Source organism: Chaetura pelagica, unplaced genomic scaffold (genome assembly GCF_000747805.2).
Source record: "Chaetura pelagica isolate M959 unplaced genomic scaffold, ChaPel_1.0 scaffold222, whole genome shotgun sequence".
Classification (NCBI taxonomy): Eukaryota; Metazoa; Chordata; class Aves; order Apodiformes; family Apodidae; genus Chaetura; species Chaetura pelagica.
In genome coordinates this window covers 5141069-5162536 of record NW_009952711.1, presented here as the reverse complement: position 1 = coordinate 5162536, position 21468 = coordinate 5141069, and the positions used below count along the sequence as shown (strand labels likewise).

At 37.1% G+C, this 21468-nt stretch overlaps 1 protein-coding gene across 1 annotated transcript in view; it reads left to right on the top strand.

Annotated features, from left to right (window-relative positions):
• TCF12 (transcription factor 12) overlaps nt 1-21468 on the top strand; it is a 160089-nt gene that overhangs the window by 97698 nt on the left and 40923 nt on the right. The window contains exons 6-7 of the mRNA XM_009994419.1: nt 7551-7686; nt 10502-10554. Coding sequence (XP_009992721.1) covers nt 7551-7686; nt 10502-10554 — 189 coding nt within the window. The remainder of the gene's footprint in view (nt 1-7550; nt 7687-10501; nt 10555-21468) is intronic.

The following is a 21468-nucleotide window of genomic DNA, read 5'->3' as shown; positions in this document are numbered from 1 at the left end:
GAGGAGATTGCAGCCTAAGATATTTACTGGGCTTGTCTGTCCATTGACAAGCACCCTAGTACTGGACTTTGCTTTCACTTGATCGTATATGAAAATGCATGAGTCCTCAATGTTAAGTCCTAACAGTTATCTGGTTTCTATATTAATGACAGTTTTTGAATTCTCATTACCTTGCACATTTTCTAGCTTGGTGCTTTGAGCAAGTGAGGTTTTTCTCTTGGTGGTGTGGGAGGGATGCACAGCTTACATACCATACACATGAAAAATCCTGCTGATAGTCTGAAATATTTTGAAATTATTTTACTGAAGATGCAGAGGAAGAAACAGATGCAAGGATAGTTTGAGCTTTGTAATATCCTTTATCGTCTAATTTCTATAAATAAGATTGAGCATAACATCTTTCATTATAACGTTGACTTCTCATGCTCGGATCTTGTAATCATGGAGAAAAGCAGGAAGGCTGGTACCAAAAAAATTAAAAAGTAGTTGAATAACCCCTCAGCTGTTTTTCTTCTGACATTTTGCAGTTCTCTGCAAACCTTCTGCTTTTGTATAATCACAGTAAGGAAGCTGTTCAAATTACTGTCTTCATAATGTAGCAAAAAGATTCAAAGGCAAAGGGAGGGGAGCCTGACCTGTAATCACAATGCTTAGTAATGTCTTCCTAGGATTCAGTCAGCAATGCAAAAATACCTTGCCTGGGGGGATGAGTGAAGACAAGCTGAGCCAGCATAACCTTGGGGATTGGAGACCAACAGCAGCAGGGTGCTGCTTTTAGAAGCTAAGGCAGAATTTGTAGTCTTGCCAATATGCAGTATCAGAGCAGGGAGAGCCACTACTGCAAAGGAGAAGGGACACATTCAAAAAATGCATATTCATTTGGTGCTTTAAAGCCATTTAGATGCAGAAGGAATACAAAAATGTTTCCTTCCCTTGACGTTTAATCTATGCTCCTCCCACTGCTTAAAAAAAGACGTATCTGGAATGCTGAATAAACTTCTTCCTTCTCCCTCCTCTCTCCTTGTGCTCAGTTTCAGTGTGTTTGCACACAGAATTATCCATGGTAGCAGATTCTGCTTGGGTATACACTATTGAATAAGGAGCTCATGGTCATCCAGAAAAGCTGTGGTTTAAAAAAAAGGATTTATTGATAGCTTGATATTGTTCAGTGTTAACATTAATTGGGAAGACAGTAAAACTAAATGTCTGTTACTTTGTTTATGATGTTGCATCACTTGAGTATTTAGTACCTTAGGTAGCTGTTTTTGGTTCCAGTGAGCTAGATTAGCCTGATTACACTGGCAGGATGCAGTTGATGGATGACTGTCATTATCTTCTCAAACCTGCATGACACTTTAGGTATAGGAGATGATAATTAAATTTTTAAGAGACTACATTGAGATTGTAAGATCTGAGTATTTTTTTTAAAACGAGGAATATGTTTGCAATTATCAGCATGTTGTTAGAGGATCCTCTCCTGAGATGTTTTATTAGCAACCCCTGATTTCCTTTAAATTGGTCAAGAAAAAATGCTCAAGTTATCATATAACACTTTCAATGTTGTTTTGGTTTTGTTTTTTTGTTTTGTGGTTTGTTGTTGTTTTTTTTAATTCTGATACATTCCTCCTCCTTGAAACAGACCAGAAACATATCTGATCAAATCTATTGGTAATGGTTTAAAGATGTACAGGTTAGCACAATATATTTAATGAAACCTTGCTTGAGACAAAACACTAGAGAGGAGCATAATTAATCCCTCATTTTCTGCCAGTTGCTATTGATTACTCATTCAGGGTCCCTTTGTTCTCAAAATGGTAATGCTGTATTTCACATTACTATTTGATGATATTCTCAGGATGAGATTCTTTAACAACATGCTGATAATTGCAAACATATCTCTAAAATTTAAATTTTAAATGAATTTACATCATATGCCAGTGTTTTTCCAAATTCAACTCCTATTTTGGAGTGCAAAGTCATTACAGTTTCCAAAGACTGGAGACTTGAGTAAAATTCAATTCCTTATATCTTGGTTATATTTTTGGCTTATGCTACATGACTTGGAACTTGGGTGAATGGTCTTTTTGCAATCCAAACCTCTGTATTAGTATCTCACAGAATTATTTGGTAATGTTTTAAATTTGTGCTAGGTTTCCCTTTACAGTCACGGTAACAATGTATATTACCTATCTGGGAGATTTTGCAAGTTTAGCGTAGTTTGACTTCTCAGTTTTCTTACATTTTTTTGAAGTAGTGCATGCAAATTGTCACGTTTATCTATACGGCAAGGTGTACAAAATATTAAGACACATCATATAAATGCTTTAAGTCATCTGGATGGCTCACATGTATGTGAAAATTTTTTGCTCTACCCAGTGCAGCATTTCAAATTTACAGTAATGCAAGGAATGCACTTACTGTCTGCTCTGTGTAATTCCAAGAAATTGAGAAGTGCCAAGTGGGTTTGTCTACAACCAAGTGTCAGGATAATGGAGGGATTTGATTGAGATGAATGCTGTTGTGTTACTTTAATTTGGCAAAATAATGTATCTAAACTCCCAATTTTTAACTGAACACTTAAGTACTTTTTAAAAAAGAACTTCAGGCATTTTTTCTGCCTTAACTAGGGACAGCCTGACTACTGGGACTTGAAGTAGAAGTTCTTGGAAAAGGAAGCTAATAGGAAAAAAAAATCCAAAACCAAAGCCAAAACAAGCTAGAAAAAACCAAAATCTAATTGAGTAATTTATTTGGGGGGGAGGGCATCTTCAACATCTAAGTTTGCAGTTGGTAAGTTGTAACTCTCATTTCACTGCCAAAGCAGCCTGCCTTATTATGCCAGCACAATGTCCCTGTCATAATCAGTTGTATATAATAGGCTAATGCTTTTATTTTCAACTATATTATTCTTTTGATAGAAAATAATGAATAATGTAAAGGCACACAGTTGTATTTGGATAGGACTGTTGCGTAGTTTGGCTAAGGCTACACTAGGAAATCTGAGTTCTTAAATTATTTGCTGATAGGTTTGCATTTTAAAAATGAATATGAATGAGATTTAGACCGAGAAGCATGAAGCTAATATAATTTTTTGAAAAGGGAAAACCTTGTATATATTAGTTAGTGCATGGAATGTTTGTTAAAAACGTTTATATGTTTTGCCGGGTAGCTTGTCTGTCCTAAATATATATAGGCTAAATGCTGGAATACTGCAAGGAATATTTTATAAGGACATCTGTGGGCCTTTAGTTGTCCACATTTCTTTTTCTATATCAAAGTAAGAAAATCAAATAACTGTTTACCAACATATTAGAATTCAGCTGGCTGATGTCCTAGAAGTTCATTGAAGGCAGAGCGGTGTTTTGGCATGAAATTGTATCTTTTGGATTCTAAACATTCATAGAGTTGAGCTGAAAAAGAGAACTTCCAAAGTAGTCAGCTCTTTCTTACTTTTGTGCTCAAATTCTTTGAAAGACTCAATTAAAAAACATTTTAATATGTGTTGAACAAAGAGATTTTTATCTCGGGCATACCATTTTGGTATAAGCTTATGGTTGATTAGCTTGTTAGTTGGAATGGAAGCTGGCTGTGTGTGGACAATGTGTAGCTCTAATACCAAGTTACTTGTGTTCTGTGACAAAGGTGCATAAATACACACTCCCCCATATGTAGATCTGGTTCTTTTCTCTGTGTCACACTTGCAATGTTTGAATAGATTACTCCCTTGCAATTCACTTTTTAAAGCATTTTTCTATATGGTGGCCCAGTAAAAGCCTTTATTTTTTTGGTCAGACCATGCTCTTTCCCCCAAGGCTGTTAGAACTGTTTCTTGGTTTTGCTGAAAGGGATACATTTGAAAAGTAAAACAGTCGTATTCACTACTTGTTCTCTGTTCTCTTAAGAATCGGGTTTGTTGTGCTCTTAGTTGATAGTAATAAAAGTCTTTCTTACTTTTTTCTTTTTTTTGATTGGCTATTGAACACACATCCTTAAGGAAAATAATGCTTTAAATAAACTCTTGTTTATTTTGAAGCTGAAAGTATGCCTTATAAAATTCAAAGAGGCAAATTTTTAACGGTGATGCCTGTTTATTTATAACAGTGATGCAGACAGGACTCAACAGCATCCAGGAGAATAACCAGTCATTGATTATTCTTTAGTAATTGGATCTGTGCTTGGCAGATGAGGTTCAGAGTGAACAGGAACCTTCTCTGTGGAGAGCGCTGCAAACTGCGTGTGTGAGGGATCCGCTTCTGCGCAGGGACCTTGGGCACTCAGTCAGGAGAAGCCTGGTGATGATAATACAAAGCTTTTTTGTTATCCTCAGTGGTATTTCTGTATTTCTTTCTTTATCAGATGCCCTTAGGAAAGGATCAGTCCTAATCAATATTGCTTCTCAATTGGTTCAGACAGGCAGAAGAATCAATAAGCTGAACTAATGACATCTGTTTTTATTTTCTCTTGGAAGACTGAGGAACAATTATAAAATTTTAAACAGATGCCTCAGATGATTGTGGGAATGGTAGAAGAGGGTTGTGTTTTTTGGTTTTGTTGGTTTTGTAGGTTTGTATTTTTTTTAAATTATAATTAAAAATTATTACCCAAACAATATAGATCAGCAAACTTCTTTAGAGTGTGTTGCAAAGCTTGAGATTTACTGGGTATGTGTTATCTTACTTATACATTGTGTTGTTTTAGTAGTCATACTGATTTGAAATTCAGGGTCCGATGAAACTGTCAAGAACTGGGATGCTTAGGACAAAAGCAAGGGAGGCAAATGTCAGGAGGGAGAGGTTGGAGGTTAAGTCTGGAAAAGGTACACACACATGCCTTTTGGAATGGCTTGGCAGAAGTGAATTTGGTTGTTTTGAAAGTTTGAAAATTTGAAGTTTTTTAGTCTTTTTTTTTTTTTGGTCACTTCCTCCCCCCGCTCCTTAATGAATAGAGGAAAAGAGAAACCAAGTACCCTCCTAGTCCTTTTAATGGGGTCATCTGTATGCACCGCGTTGCGTTTCCAAAATCAGTGCCAGTGATCAGGAGAAGCTGTGGGGGAGCAGGAGGGATTGTCCTTAAGGTGAATGAGACATAGTTCCTAATAGTGTTTGATAGCTGCTTTGACTGAGCAGGGGCTGGACTAGATGACCTCCAGAGGTTCCACACCAGCCTCAGAGGTTTTGGAATTCTGTGAGTGGGATCTTGCTTTGGCTACTTTCTTCCCTTCCCCACAGGCTCTGTGAAGAATTTTTCTTTCAGCCTTGGGTATTCTTGGGCTGAAGGTCAAGTCTGGGGTCAAGCGCAGAACTGGTATCAGTTTTTGGACAGTGTTGCTTTGGAGGAACAGCTTTTCACAAAACATTGCCCAGGTTTCCTGCAGTGTTCAGTCAAACTCTTAATAGATTATTAGAATAGGAACTTTGCTAAATTTGGACATATGCTATGTAAGCCAGGTATTCTGATAGTCATAGTGTTTCTGCAAAACAATCAACTGTTTGTCAAAGGCAAAATTAGCAAATCTTGAAACAGTCTACAAGCAGGTTCCACCCCCCCAATTATTTTCTGTGCACTTTTTTCAAAGATCACCTCACTCCTTATAAGGCTCTCTTATTTCAATACATTTCACACATTTTTGATGTAAAGACTATTTATTTTATTGTAAGAGTAAGAATGAAGAAACTTAGTTGAGGGGAAACTTTTTATTCTTACGCCTTAACATTTTTAATCATTATGAACTTTGTTCTTCAAACTGTGTGATAGATTTGTAAGACATAGTTAACACTTCTGGTTCTTCCTTCAGTTTGTGATGGGGTGACTTTCACATCCCCCTCTTTTCAATTAAAAGATAAAGATTTTCATGCTCAAATTAGCCACCAGACAAGGAAAAGAAAGAAATTTCAGCAGTGTTACTATGCAAAATCACTTACCTGGAGAAATGCACTTGGGGTTGTTGCTTGTTTTATTTGTAGTGTGTAATTTTACATGAACTCTGGGTTTTCTGCAATCCCGGTGCAGTACCAGTTAGAAGGGGTTTGGTGCTTTCACTGAGAGCCAAGATAGCTTCACCTTCCACAAGTCATGACACCCCAAGAACTAGCTTGAACAATATAATGTAACCTGGAAAATACATTTTTATGTATGAAGGAGGGCACTTGCACCTCAGAAAGGAAGGTGAGGAGAGCCAGGAGCAGTGGTGCATTGTGCACGTATTGTGGTGGGCTGACATAGCCCTGGAAGGCAGCAGTGCCAGAGTGGTTCCTGCTACCTCCATCCTGCCAGCACGTTTGGCGGCCTCTGGGACCACGGAAACATGTGGCCTTCATCCTCAAGAGCAGCTTGAGGAGGAGGAAATCTGGCTTGGGAGCAGTGGGGTCAAAGGAGAAACTTCAACTCTGTAGTACCTCGAGTTTGTTTTGGGGTAAAAGTTACCCTAGTCAGCAGTTTGTCCTGGCATCCTCTGATGATGGAAGGGAGCGGGTCTGGATGTGGGCAAAACACAACTGCTGTCCTGCCCTTGGGCAGCCCTGCCTCGCCTCCTTTGGAGTGGGGAGACTGCACTACAAGTATGTAGACATCAAATAACTTGTTTCTGAAGGCTGCTGGTTCCATGGTGACCTTTAAAACACTGCCTGGTTTTGCAGATACTAAAAGCAAAGTATGTTTATTGATGTTCACAATGGAATGGAGGCTGCTACATGAGGAAAGCTGGATGCAACAGCCAGGAGCGATGAGACAGTGAATGCGTTTTTACTGCTTGCTAGTTGTATTCTGTGCAAACTGTTCTGTGGGTTTCATTACAAGTATGGGGATTTTTAGACTAAAACAAGGCTAAGCAAAGTATCAACCATGCAAAAACTGTTACCGTAAATCACCAACATTCATTTCAGTTTCACAGAAGAAATCCAAACAGCGTGAGGCCAAACAATATGTAGTGTGCTCATTAAGTCTTAAGAATAATTTTGTATTTACTGCATAGAAAGGGTAGGGTTCAACTACATTGGTGGTTTGAAGCCTTAAAAATGTCATAATTTTTATGTCCTGTGCAGTAATCTAATATTTTATCTCTTGTCTGCATTTGATTTTTTTGGACAATTATTCCATGTTTTTATGAATGTAATATAAGTCTGGATTTCAAAGTATGTGCTAAAACCCAATGTCACACTATAAACTCCTAGCAGTTTTTATCATTTATGTATATATGGTATAATAGAAGAGGTGTTACATTGCAAACTGAATAAAGTATTATTTTTGTTTAGAATTTAAGTATGAATTGATTTTTTTCAGATGTTTTAAACTGAAATGTGTACTTTTTCTTTTTTTTGGAGGCTCGCAGCCAAACTTGCTGTGCCTTTTCCAAATTATGCTATAGCGTATTTTTTTAATAGTAATTTTAAAAAGTCAACATGTTTGTGGAACTCTAGGACCTTCACTGGAAACCCAAGAAATTGTGATAAACTCAAAAGAGCAGTATGTTTGATTAATAGTTTGATAGCCTGGTAAATAAAAAACTGAGTTATTACAGAGCTTAATTTTACTTTTCTGTTTGTATTTTGCAGTCTAGTCTGCTTCGTTCAGATATGGGGCTTGGAAGTCCAGGTCAGCTGTCATCCTCAGGAAAACCTGGAACACCCTACTACCCATTTTCTGGCACAAATCAACGCCGAAGACCACTTCATGACTCACCAGCTCTTGGTGAGTAATGTAGACAGCTTTAAAACTTTTGTTTGTGATGCATTTCTGCAGACTTTATTAGTTGCTTTTGACAGTTCATTTTATATTCTGGAGATTGCTCTGTACTGGACAATTCAAATTACAGCAAACTGCTATAAAGAGATAAACTGGAACTCTTAACATTTTCTTTGAAGCTCTAGTTTGGATTCAACACTGGCCAGTGTTGCTTATAAAACAAACAAGAAACTCCAATAAAATCCTTAATTGCAAAAGCAATAATGACAGATGGATAGGAGCTGATGACCAGCTGAGTGCCCTTAACCCATGCCATCATTAACTCCTGGAAATGCCTGACCTTGAGGTCATTACCATTATTTAGTAAGGGAAAGACACAAAGGGGAAACAATTATCCTTTTATATGCTAAAAGTAACTTTATTCAGGGCAATATATAGTTCATTGTAATTGGTTCAACATGCCTTTTAAAGGTCTTAGCAATTGGACACTAGTATTTTATGCTAAAATCAAACAACCTTGCAAAATAAGCAGGCAGGACCTTGTTTAAAATAGTTATAATCTTATGATAGTATTAGTATTTTATTCTGGATATACTTAGAGATAAGTACAATTTTCCTGCTTCATCTTAGTGCTAATATTTCACAGCTCTGAAGACTTTCTATTGAATTAGGGAATCAAGAATGAGCCAGCTGTTCTATAGTTTCTGCTATAAGCTATTCTGGGTAATTGGTTGTGCGTGTTTTTAAAAAAATATTTTGGTACAAAAAGAGAGACACTAACCTGATATTCTAGTTTAAAAAAGATCGTATTGCAGGGTTAGCGTGTTATGTCACTAGGATTACTCTAGTTATATGCTTGGCTTTTTAATGCTTCTCATTCTGTATAGCACTTCTCTGCCATAATAAAAACTTGTTTGTTGGAACCATTTAACTTAAACCATCCTTTACCCAAAACAAGATTTCATCAAATGTAAGTTGTTACTTGTAATAACTTTAGTATTAACTACAACTGCAAACTTGTTGGGCATTAAAATAGTAATGAACATGTTTTAAGTTGTTTTTTAAATTATTAATCATAGAAATACAACTTTGGAACTCTACCTATATACTTTTGTGTGTATGTGTTTATTTTAAAATATCATTGTTTAATAACTTTTAAGCTTGTTGTCAAGACAACTGCTGTTTAATCTAGGGTTGTCTTTCTTTAAAGGGTTATTTCCTTATAAGAATCAAACACAAGTTCTTCAGATCTGTTTCAGAAGAGGAACAGTCTGAGGAAGGTTCTGTGGAGTTGTTTGCTTCTGTGTTTGAACTTTAATAGAAAAGAGTTGGGTTTTAAATTATTATTGCTAGCATTTTTAAGTGTTAGCCCCACTGAACTTGTTTTAGTGAGATACTACTATAACAGTAACCAGCTATGGTTTCGAGTAACAAGGGGGCTGTTAGAGCATGACTCTGAGTGCTGGACAGAGGGTGCTACCAACATGGGCAGAAAGTTTATGGTGTGAAGCAGTCATTGAGTAAAACCAAACAAGATTGTCTCATTTCTGTTATATTCTTGAATCTGTTATATTTTGTTGTGCAAACTAAATAAAGTTTGTTAAGTTCCAGATATTACTAAATTAAACAAATTGAAGCTATGTGTGGTGTTTTCCAAGCAGTACTCCTATATATTTTTTCTATTTGAAAGAGAAGTTCAAGAGGTTTAAGCCTGTTCAAACTGGTAACAGGATGATACTCCTCATTCTGTTATGGCTGAATCTGGGGGACTGTAACCTGGGACGTGGCAGGTGGTGGTTACATCTTGTGGGAATGTTTTTGCAAAAATGCCAGGAAAAGGAAGAACACTTCTATCTCAAGCCATATTTCCAATGGCTTGAGACAGTATGTCTGAATTATATTTAATTTTTTTTAATGATGATCAGAAGATATCCAGCAGATATTATCTCACCTTTATCTTCTCATATCATAAAATTGTGATTAAGTGTTCTGAATGAAAATAGAAAAATAGGAATTGTGTATTTTAATTGAAGACTCAATCAGTCAATGGTAGAACTGGTAATCTTGTCAGATGCTTGTCTTCAGAACACCAGTTAACTTCTAATTTTCATGCATACTGTTCAGATTCATTTTATTAGCAGCTGACTAAACTGGCTCAGATTCTTGATGTAGGTAGTGAAATTGCTCACTATCTTTGTGATGTCACAGTAATTATTAGTAAAAGGAAGCAGGTATCATACTTCCAACTTTACTATTATATGCAAATTTGAATTGTATCGCCTTTATTAAGAAAAGTAGTTAGGTCATTAGAGTTGCTGTTGATTTACAATCTTTATTTACAAACCTGTAGTTTAAAAGCTATAGAAATTTACATCATGTTAGTATTACTTTAACATGTCATCAGTACCTTTTTGATAGTTCTATTTTCACTCTGAAGTGTAGAACTGAAAACATTTATCCTGCATTCAGCCCCATTTTTCTTCCTTATGTATCTCAAAATCTTACTTGGTTTCATAGTAAGTGTGTAAAGGGCATCAGTGAACCTTCAGTGTTAGTGTTCTTAAGAATAGCTGCTTTCCTTGTGGAAAGAATTGAAAGTAATTAATTAGCAAAGCTTTATTCTGGGGAAGAACATCAGTATGTTCTATATTGAAGCATACTCTTATTGATGTAAAGGACAAACTTCATTGGCACAAAATAAAAAAATGCAATAAATGGGAAAACGTGAAATCCATTGTGGAAATAAAAAACTATATAGCATAGCTGTTGTTTTTCATCTGTAACATAGATACTTGATGGAACATTATTTTTCTGTGTACAGATCCTCTACAGACAAAGAAAGTAAGAAAGGTGCCCCCTGGTTTGCCTTCTTCTGTAAGTACCACGTTTTTTACTTATAGTAAACTAATGAAGCTCAAATTGTGCTCTCTTTACCTGATATACATGCAAATTGCTTAACCTTAGCATGAGGAAATCTATGTGCTGGACATGAACAGCTAAGCTAGGTAATTGGGAGTGGTTCTGAAGGACTAAATACACAATTGATGTGGAATTTTTAGATTTCATAGCAGTGATTTGTAGCTTGCTCATATGCTCCTACCCACTTGTCCCTGTCATTTGAATTCCTCCCTTGGGAAGAGAGCTGGGCCAGGAGCTGTCAAAGAAGATCTCCTGTACAGGTCTTTTGATGTTTAATTAGTCATTATGTTGCTGAACAGGAGGACAGACAGAGATTAATAGCTGAGAATCTTAGAAATTTACATTTGTAATAATCCCAGTGGAGCTGAAGACATTAAGATTCGGAGGACATGTACAGCTCAGCTTGCCTCAGTAGGACTGAGGTTATTAATATGCATAAATCACCGAGTCAGATGTTCATTGTGAAGCCCTGGTGGATTTTAAAGCCTTCATTAAGCCTTTCCTAACTTCAGCCTAGCATCAGGAAAGCTTTCAAGCAACTAGTTTGTTGATCCCTCTTTGCTTGAAAATTTATCCTTCGAGAATAAAGGGCTTTGATGAAAAAGGTTGGAAGGGTTTTGGTGGAAAAATCATTAATGGCTGTGATAATCTAATGCTATTGGGGTGTTTTCTGGTATTAAATATCCTTTATTCTTAAAAGGAAGAAAATTGTTTATAAATGAATCTGCATTTTAAAATCCACGTGAAGTGAAAAGTCCCCAGTGAAGTGAAGGACAGAATGATTTTTTTAATTTTTTTTTTCCCCTGCTCAGAACAAACAGGAGGGGAGGGGGAAGCTGCGCTGCCTTGCGGGGTACATCTCTTTGTTGTGTAAATGGATGTTGGGCTTTTATTTGGCAGTACTTAACACATGGGCGCAGGTGCACTGGGATGAGTCATAACTCAGAGCCGGAGAGGCTGAATAGAACATACTGCACTGGCAACAGGAATATTGTGGAGCAAAATGGGTCTGATCTTTTTATTTCATATTAAGTCTGAAGTATGGATGGTGTCTTCTAGCCCTTGCATCTCCCCTGTTCTTTCCTCCCTCTCTTCCCCGTCTCCCTCCCCCTGCTCGCGGTGATATATACAGAAACCAGGATCTGAAATCCTATTTTAGCCGTACTTCCAGATGGAGCTGCGATAGTGCAGCTAGCCTGGGGCAGCTGTGCTCTGAACCTGCAGCCTACCTGGAAGCCAGGACTGCAGCTGCAGGCACTCTTAAAAGCTTTTGCTTGCATAAGCACTTGGGCCCCACTAGAGGCTGAATAGCTGCTTGATAAACAAAATGAACACAATGCCTCAAATCATTATTCCCGAGGCCAGGAATATTCTTCTCCCTTCCCCCAGTCTCCCCCCTCCCTTATTTTTTTTTTTTACCCCTTCAGCAGCAGCTTAAAATAGTTTGGCAATTTACATTTTAACAGTTGCGTGTTATGTGGGGTGGCTTTACAGTCTAGCAGATGATTTCTGCTAGATTAACAAAAATATATTTAAAATGTCAGAGAAGCTAAAACACATAGCAGTGCAATTTTCATGTAATTTATTACTGTAATTCTAGGTGAGTAATAAAGCTTACATTACACGTTTAATATTTAGTAGTGTCAGCCAGGTAGAGATCGTTTTAGCAAATGAAAAATTTCTCTCATTTCTCTTACCAGGCTTTAATTTTAAGAAGCAGTATTTTTCAAATGGTTTTAATTTAATTCTTCTTCTGTGAGGAAGAGACAACAAAATGCTGATAAATTTTATTTGTATTAACACTGTACCTATCTGTGCAGTGAAGTGCAGTTACTGTGAATAATCAATGATTGCACTGCTGCACTTTTTAAGTACCGTTTCTCTGTGTTTCGGTGCTTTCAGTGCTGAATAAAGCCTTAAGGTAAAATGACATTTTAAAAAGTTAGACTAAATACTATGTGTTTGGAAGATGACACCAAACTAAATTTCACTGAGCACCATAGGAAATTTAAATTGAGTAGATAATTATGTAAATATTGCTTATATTTTAAATATACCTTGGTAAGAAGTCAGAATGTTTTGTGGGAAAGAAAAAATTATTCAGTTAATGTGTTGTGCAGAAAATATTAATTGTAATATGGAAAGTCAGAAGAGAGATGGTACTTAGTGTTACTATAAAAATCTTTATTTGACTAATTTTCCAGTTTCTAAAAGATTGGTTTCTGCAATGCTTGTGTTAGTATAGAGCTACTATGTCAGTGGATACTCAACATTAATTTAATTTACTAGATAACTTGAATTTAGTAACAGTCTTTTAAGAAATTATTTTTTTTAATCTTCCTCTACTTTTTTTTTATTTGCATGGTATTTTATGCAATTACTTGCTTTGAGGTTTATCTTCCTTCATGTGTTCTTATCAGGGCCTAAAGTAAAAATAATTACAGAGAAAAGTATAATGAGTTCTTCAGTTATTTTCAGAAACGCAGCTCAATCTGAACTTGTCCTTTGACTGTAAAAAATAAATGCACCAGGCAAATGCATTTTTAAGTTTCCCTGTAGTAAGTTGCTAAGTGGTGAGTCATTGCCCAAAACATTTTGGATGTTGACATGCAAGCTTTTATGTTAAGCTACAGCTACTAAATTTAAAGCCTTCTGGGGAGGATAGAAACTTAAAAATCAGTGGTTTATTTTTTCTCACTGTAAGCTCAAGGCAGGTTTAGAGTGGACAGAAACATTATGATGTGCTGTTTGTATTATAGCGAGGGGGGGAAATACTGTTCGTTGATTTACATTACCCTCAGAGATTCAGAACTGTTCCATTTCTCAGAATTTTTCTGATTATAAGAGTTAGCTTAAGTAAGCCAAGAAACATCATGAGAGTTGAAACTAGTAAGTAATTGGCGGGGCTGAGTTGGGAAGAGCAGAGGGTCAGGGTTTTCAAAGAGCAGTTCAGTCTGCAGGGGGAGAAGAAAGAGAAGTAAGGCTCCCTGGAAATGCACGGGGAGATTGCCATCTAATTATGGATGTGCTGTGAGCAGAAACATACTATTTACATTTATAGTGAGAATATAATTCAAATTAATATTTATTATTAGTACCATAATCAGTAACTATCATGAGGTCAGAATTCTAAGAAAAATAGTGTGAATATCTATCATAATTCTATTGCCATTTAATTAGTTTTGTATCAGAGAAATAACCTGGAATACATCATGTCTGATTTTTGCTACAGAAATCAGCTGTGACATAAAAGGAAAAAGAAGTGATTATTTTCTGTGTAATGCCATTTCTAATAACTATTTTGAATATTGTAGATTTGACACAGTACCTCAGACTAATACTAAACTTTAAATTGCCACTTATTGAGTATGGTATTTTCAAATTAGTATTTTCTGCCAGAGATCTCTTTCTAACCCAGACTCAAAACTCATGTTTTTCAATACATTAAAGACAATTTATAGCTTGATCATAGAGTTTTCTCATATTACCTCCGTAGTGTGCATATAGTCCATGGGTGCTAGTGTATTCCAATAATTCTTTATGAAGCAAAACTAGAGAAAACTTGGTTTGTGTGCATAGAACTATCTCCCAAACATTTTGGGCACTTCTCTCTTTGTCATTATGTGAGTCTCTTAAGACTGAGCTTGAGAAATAAATTACAGGAACTGTCTCAAAGATTTATTTATTACCAGTGGTACTAGAATAAAAATTATAGATCTTACTCCTTTCTGTGCTCCCTCTTTCCTCCACCCCTTCCAAAGGGTGAAAGGAGATTATTTGAAATGGTGGAGTGGAAAGGATCCAGTCCTGTGAATACTCCCAAAGACAGCAGTGACTCGACTGATCCTTGCTTGATCCTTGCTTCTGGTGCTGTACCATGTTTTAGAAGGCAATTTCAGAACTGAGCAAATAAATCATTATGGATAATGTAGCAGAGAACATGCTGTTTCGTCCTCATGACTCAGTCTTCCATCTTCCCTTCTGCTTTATGCTCATTCTTTGGTCACCGGTTTCAAAGGATAAAGTTTTTAGGGACTTGCTCTATACTCTTTGAGTACCATGTTCATCTATGAGCTTGAACAAAAAGCAAGTATATAAAACAACCTAAATTGTGTCACAAACCAAGCAAAAGTGCTTGAGATTTTGTATTCATTCAGGAAAAGACATGGCCTTTATATGAAATCTATCTGAAAACAGTAGTAACCTCACATTATAGCATCCTGCTGCCCTTTGCCATAGGAGGACATTTAGCTGTCATTAAACAACTAAGCAGTCTATTGCAAAGTCCTGCTGTGGGAGTTCAGATCAAGTTCTCACTGGATTAGGGTGAAGGTACTTATAAAACCCTCTCTTAATACAATTTTTTTTCTTAATGTCAGTCTTAACTATTCTGTCATCTGACTGGTAAACTATTGTGAAGTGGCTTAATTGAGGGATCTTCTCTGTGAAAATGCTGCATAGACATATGTGAGGGATATATAATAATATTGTCAAATTATTTGCATTTGGATTCACTGCACATACTTGATTTTAGGAATTTTCCCAAAGTATCAAAATTACCATACTCTTAAAGTGTAGATCAGCATAAAAGAACCTTAATTCTGTGCATAGTTCTGAAACTGTTATCTCAAAAAATAACATGACTGAATTGCAGCTTGTGTAATTTAAGGAGAAGTTATTTGGAATTGCTGCTACTTCTGCTTTACCTCAAAGAGTAATGTGTCCATTATTATAAATTAGTGTGGTGTTTTGTAACAAAGATAAGGATAAAAGCTTTTTTGAAGACTGTTTCTTAAGGTCTTTTGCTTGATAATACTTGTGGTTTTGGTGGGAAGGCTTCTAGACTCCCTGTAGTAAGCTGGAAAAGTAGTGAGCAACGTTGCCTACTAGCTGCTGGACTTTCACATGCTGTTGAACTGAGATGTTTCCTTTCAGTTGCTCGCTCAGCCCAAATATTGAGTGGTTTGCTTTGCCTGTGACTGCAGCTTGTTGGAAATGGGCAATACAAAAACGCTTGCTTTTTTGAAATAATGGTACTGTAATTAAAGCACCGCATAATCCTGAAATGAAATTTCAGGTGAAGATGTGTATTTACACGCTGAAGGGAGGAAATTGAATTAAATTATCTCTTGTGTTAGTGCCACAATTTCTTGTGATGTCAAGACTTACAAAGAAGCAAGCTCTGCAGTCTTGGAGATTTAGTTATGGGATTTCATACCACTTGCAATGATAGCTAGGATTAGTTGTTAAAGCGTTTTTTCTTTCTGTAGGGAAGCAGTAGGCAGATTCCTAAGTGTGGATGACAGAAGGATTGATCATTTGGCTTTTGATAGCTCACTTGGCTTCTTTTCAAACAGAGTTTTTGCAGGCAGCAAGCTCGAGTACAGAAGAAAGGGAGAGATGCAAGGAAATACATGCTGAGGTGCGAGTAGCTCTGTGCATTTTGACATGCAATGTTCTAAAGCTTCTCTGACCCTGAATTCTTTAATAAATTCGAAGTGTGCGTCTTATTGATGTTTTAGGCTGGGCTCAGGTTTTGACTATGGAGCCACCTACAGGGAGATCACACAAGTGCAGGTGGAGCTGCATGATTCTGGCAAGGGGAGAAGGTGAAAAAAGCACTGTACTTCAGTAATGAAATAACAGTTAAATGCTACGAAGGCTGGACCAGCAGAGGGACCCCTTAATCACTTTTTTCATTTTCTAATACATCATCTTGCCCATATTGAGCTGAAGTGAAAAGGTTTGTAGTTCAGGTAGTCTTTGGCAAGTTTCAGTACCACAGCTGTGCTAATTAATTTCAGGTTTTAAAATTCTTTAAAGGGTCTGTAAGCATTTTTAGATTGGGTAGGGTTTTAGCACATTTTGGGATGTTGATCATCTGGCTTCTGATGGGATAATTTATCGCCTCAGGATAATAAACATGTTTATTTGCTTTTTAATGCAGATACAGGTAGTCAAGACCTTCATATAGAGACTTTCAAACCTCAAGTGCTTAATATTTTCAGCAAAATCATAAAGCTTCCTGAACTTGAGCAATACTTTACTGAAGTTGTATTTGAAAGACTTTGAAACAAGTCTTAAAACCTCTGCAAATTGTTTTGTGTTTGATTCAAAAACGTATGATATACAGCACATTTTTCCTCATCCTTTTCATTCTAGCAGAGTATTTCTGTAAAAACTGAAACATTTGAAATTCAATATTATTTTGAAAACTACTGAGAGAGAAACTTCCTAGCTGTAGTTTCCAGGGTTAGGTTTTATTAATAAGAAACTTTATTTTTTACCCATATCTCTCATAGGTTACTGAAGCTTTTTACAAACAAAACCTGATCAACAACAAAAAAACCAACAACCACCTCCAGTCCCCCCAAACCCTTGTAATATTCCTAGGTAAAGGTACTGCTTAGCAATTAATATCAATTTCATTAGTATCTGTCTGTTCTCTGTCCCTTCTTGTTAAATATGAAGTTAAAAACAAACCTGTTGAACAGGAAAACTACCAAGCTATTTTAGCTTGTGCGTAGATGAGTAAACTAGTTTGCTTAAAACATTTTCCTTCGGGTACTGTGGGGGTTTTGCCTGTCAAATTTAGTACACTGGCTTATTAGTACTGTCTTCCATTCAGTTAGGCTGCCCTGTCTCTGCTGCACAGCATACTTAGTGGCTGGTTAACAACAGAAGGCTGTACTTCCAGGATTTTAAAGAAACTTAACTTTTACTTAGCTAATTAATGAAATAAAGGATGGCATAATAAGCAATGTGCTTTCCCCTTAAAGCAGGCAGGTTTGTTTCTTATGCCTTGAAATCCTCTCTGTTCTAACAAGTCTATTATGCATGATGTTCAGTGCATCCTGTATTGATGATCCTAGCTCTGGCCTTGCTGTAGTTAATACTCATAAATGTTTGGTTTTAAAATAAGTTAAATTGGGAGTTCTAAGACACCTACTTTTTTTTTTTTTCTGAGTTGTTGCAAGATAATCAGCTTGAAGTTACTTTGTATATTTTAATTAGCAGTAGGTTGTTCAGTATGGATATAATTTTTGGAGTTTGTTTTTCTTCTCTATTCCCTATTCTTTGCCTGTATTTCAGTGGGTCATCAGTTGCAGCTGTCTCTCCTGTTCAGGTTCCAGTTTTCTTGGAACTGGTAGAACTTTATCAGATGTGAAACTTCTGTTCCTCCCTCAAATGTGGTTGAAATTGATAATAAGTTACAACCGTGGACAGGGTGGGGAGGAACGAGAGACTTCTAGGGCGGTTGCCTTCGCCTTGTTTCAAAAGGTAGTGGGTTAACATAGCCCTAAGAAACTAAGTGGAAATTAGTAAGAATAATAGAATTGGTGTCCCTATCAAAAGCAGGCTTGGACTTTTACCAACTGAAGCCAAATCTCTGTGACGAAATTTGTGATGATTTGGTTTACACATCACAGTTGTTTTTCTTGGTGAAAAAGGAACTTTAATTTCTAGTTGCACGTATTTAATTTTACAATTTTTTGTTATTTGTCATGTTTGCATAGACCCATTTGAAATAATCTGTGATAAAAATCAATAACTTTTAAAAGTATTTTGATATTTCAGTCTTGTTGTGGAATACATTTGACCAGAGAGTGGCTCCCATCCATTCAGACAGATAATTATATTTCATATGGTTTGGTTTTCATTTCTCTGGAGAACTCGTTTATTTTTTAGAAATTCAAATGGTGTGTTACATATGCTTATTTTGTATTTGCTTTGTGGCTCTGACAAGTTGGACAAAAATGTCACATAAAAGTTTGTTTTGAGGGAAGTGTAGTTCATTCACAAAATCTCTTAGTTTTAATTCTCCTACAGGTAGCTTGGTTTATTATTAGGTCAGTATTTTGCTCTGCATCAGCTTTCATAATCTCTTTACATACTTTAGAAACAGGCAGTTTCTTGTTTTTGACACAAAGCACAGGGTCATGAGTGGAAACAATTCAGGCTACAAAGTGCATGTCAGTTCAGTGCTCCTCTGCTGACGGCATGTCTGTCTGAAATCAAGTTTAAAAAATTGGCCCTGTCTCCAGCTGACTTGTTTTGTCAGGCTGACTCATAAGATTAACCCTTGACTTGTCACCAAGGAAAAATGGAGTAAACAACTGTACCCAGTACAGTATCGCTGATCCATCTATGATTCATTTCACTGTAACATGATTCTCTTAAGAAAACAAATTTCAGAGCAGCTGTTGCTTGGCTTAAATGGGGATTATAAAAACTGCAACCACAAAACAAAAACTTACTTTGGACTTCAGGAGCTTTTGGAATAGTTATTTGGTAGTAGTTCCTGCAAACACAGTTACTGGTAGCAACATCACCATTTCTGTGCAGTCTTTTCAATTCTTCCATTTTAGGTTCCTTTTTCATCTGTTCTGGTGAAAATAAACTGTGGGTTGAATCTTGATATGCTTGGTGGAATTATGGCTTGATCCTACGTGGTGAATCTGTGTAGTAAATACCCTGTGAGAAACAATGTTTTTGTACAGTCAGTGTAGAGCACAGTGATAAATTTCAAATATTGTACATTAAGATTTTATTCCCACCAGTGTTACTGAGGGTAGGACAACCAGTTTTCTTTTTGGTAAAATGAAATGGTTATCCCTTTGATTTGTGGGGAAGTAACTCACGAGCAAATTCATTTATTGACTCATTATGGAGGTACCAGTCTTTGGACTAATTTGTCCACAAACAGCATTTGCAGGGGCGTTACTCAGTTTTATTGATCATATTGTTACTGCTGTCTTACACATGTGATAGTGAACAAAGTCAATTATTTCCTTGTACTGATAAATGTTAATTGTGTTAGTAAATATTACTAGCTAATATTACGTGTGTATTCGTCATTACAATTGCACTGGACAAGTACAGCACAATTGTGATACAAAGAAGCACCCCTCCCAATGCTACATGGTAAATTAATTTTTTTTTTTTTTTTTTTATGCTGCATGTTTCAGCAGTTTTCCGATTGCTTGGATAGATAATGCTTACTGTTTGAGAGGAGGGGGTATGATCATGCTCTTCATATCAAATACAAATATTTTGAAAATTGAGCATTTATGCATGAAGACACAGCAATTACAACTGTGTTGATGATAATCTACTTCAAAGAACTGACTCTAGTTACTCTGGAAGTTTTTTTCATTATTCAAAAGTTGGTGTGCTTGAATTATTTCAGGAAAAAAAAAGGATTATCTTACTACTTCAACTCTTGCAAGCTGCTGAAAGCACCTTTTCCAGTGTTCAGGCTTTTTTTGTTGTACATTAGTCTGAATTAGTGATTTTAATCTAGTGCACCATGAGAAGTAGCACATGCAAAGATCTGAAGATCTTTTAGCATATCTCATCTGTAGAGTCCTGCACATCATCGAGCAGCTTTAAGGAATGGCATTGTTAGCTGCAAATCAAAGCGTCTTAGGGACTCTCTGGGGCCTGAAATGGGTCTTTGTGGTCCCGAGGGGAAGAAGGAAGCTGCAAGTCACTCTTGCGGGCCTGGCGATTTAATAGTCTGAAGTACAGTGATGTTCTTTTTTGCAGCTGCTGCTGCTGCCCCTTTTGTATTGGAGAAGAGTTCAGCTCTGGTATCATTAGCTTTTCTGCATAGCTAAAGAGTTCTAAATGTGGTGTTTGACGTGCAGTAAAAATGCAAGTGTCCTTCAGCTGAGGTAAACTTCAGGGTGTTTTTGCCAACATACTCTGAGTGCAGTAGTTTCCTAAATGGTTGGAAGAGTTCACTGAAAAAGCACTTGAGGCTGGAGGTGTGAATGTTTTTTGTCAGCATGTGTATATTCTGTATATTTACAGACACTACAGTAGTTATGCCCTGAGATAATGGGCACTATACAGAAGACCCACGAAGATTTTTATCTCACCACCCGGGTCTATTGTAGTCAATTTGTCACCCCTGCGGATCTTTTTAGTTCAGAAGATTTCCCTCACACACGAGGTGCTTGGTGCTTGAGATCCAAATTTATGCAACTTGATTTCTTTTCCTGTAAATTTCTGAATTGAACTTTTCTTTTTTCTTTTTTTTGTTGTTGTTTTTGTGTCCGTCCCCCCCCTCCCCCGCCCGCTTTTTTCAGGAGGGAGGCAGGGAGAACGCACAGCACGGGTAGTTGACACAGAGGTAGAGAAATGTGGTTTTGCATTTTTTCTTTTGTATTTGTGAGTATGTGGGGGGGTTGTGGGGTGGTTTTTTTTCTTGGTTTGAAATCCATACCTGACTTACCAGGAGCAAAGTTAATAGCCAACTGCATTCTTTTGTAGAAAACAAAACAATAAAGTACCCCTTATTAAGAGTTCATGTCAGTTAATACCACTGTTCATTGAAGAAAGCAAGAAGACTGACCAAGCATAGATAATAGGCAAATATTGAGGTATTTCTGGGCTGGAAGTTGCAGTCTGTTTGCTGCCTTGTGTGACTCATATTTTTGTGATGTGCCAAAGTTGTTGGGGGTTCCCCCTCACCCCCCGTGACTTTTCTTCCCTTTCGTATCTGGGCACAGAATTGCTGTTCTCATACAAAAATGTAGCACACGGTATACGGGGAGTCTGGGCTCATCGTGCCAAAGGACCATCCTCCTCCGTGTACGGTATCTTAGAGATGGACTTTGGATGATTCCATAACATGGAAGCACGTCCGTGTTTGTTGCTGTTAAGCCAAGCGGTGTCCGTGCTGCCTTTGGTCGGGCCCCGGGAGCGCGGGTTCCCTGCGGGCTGCCGGCCTCGGGGCTCCCGCTGCTCCAGGGAACTCACCCCAGCAGCTCCCGGTGCCTTCGGGAAGCGTTTGCCAAACTTGGAGGCGAGTTTAGGCACAGCCAGATGGCCGTACGGCTGGCGCCGCCCCCAGGCGCCCCC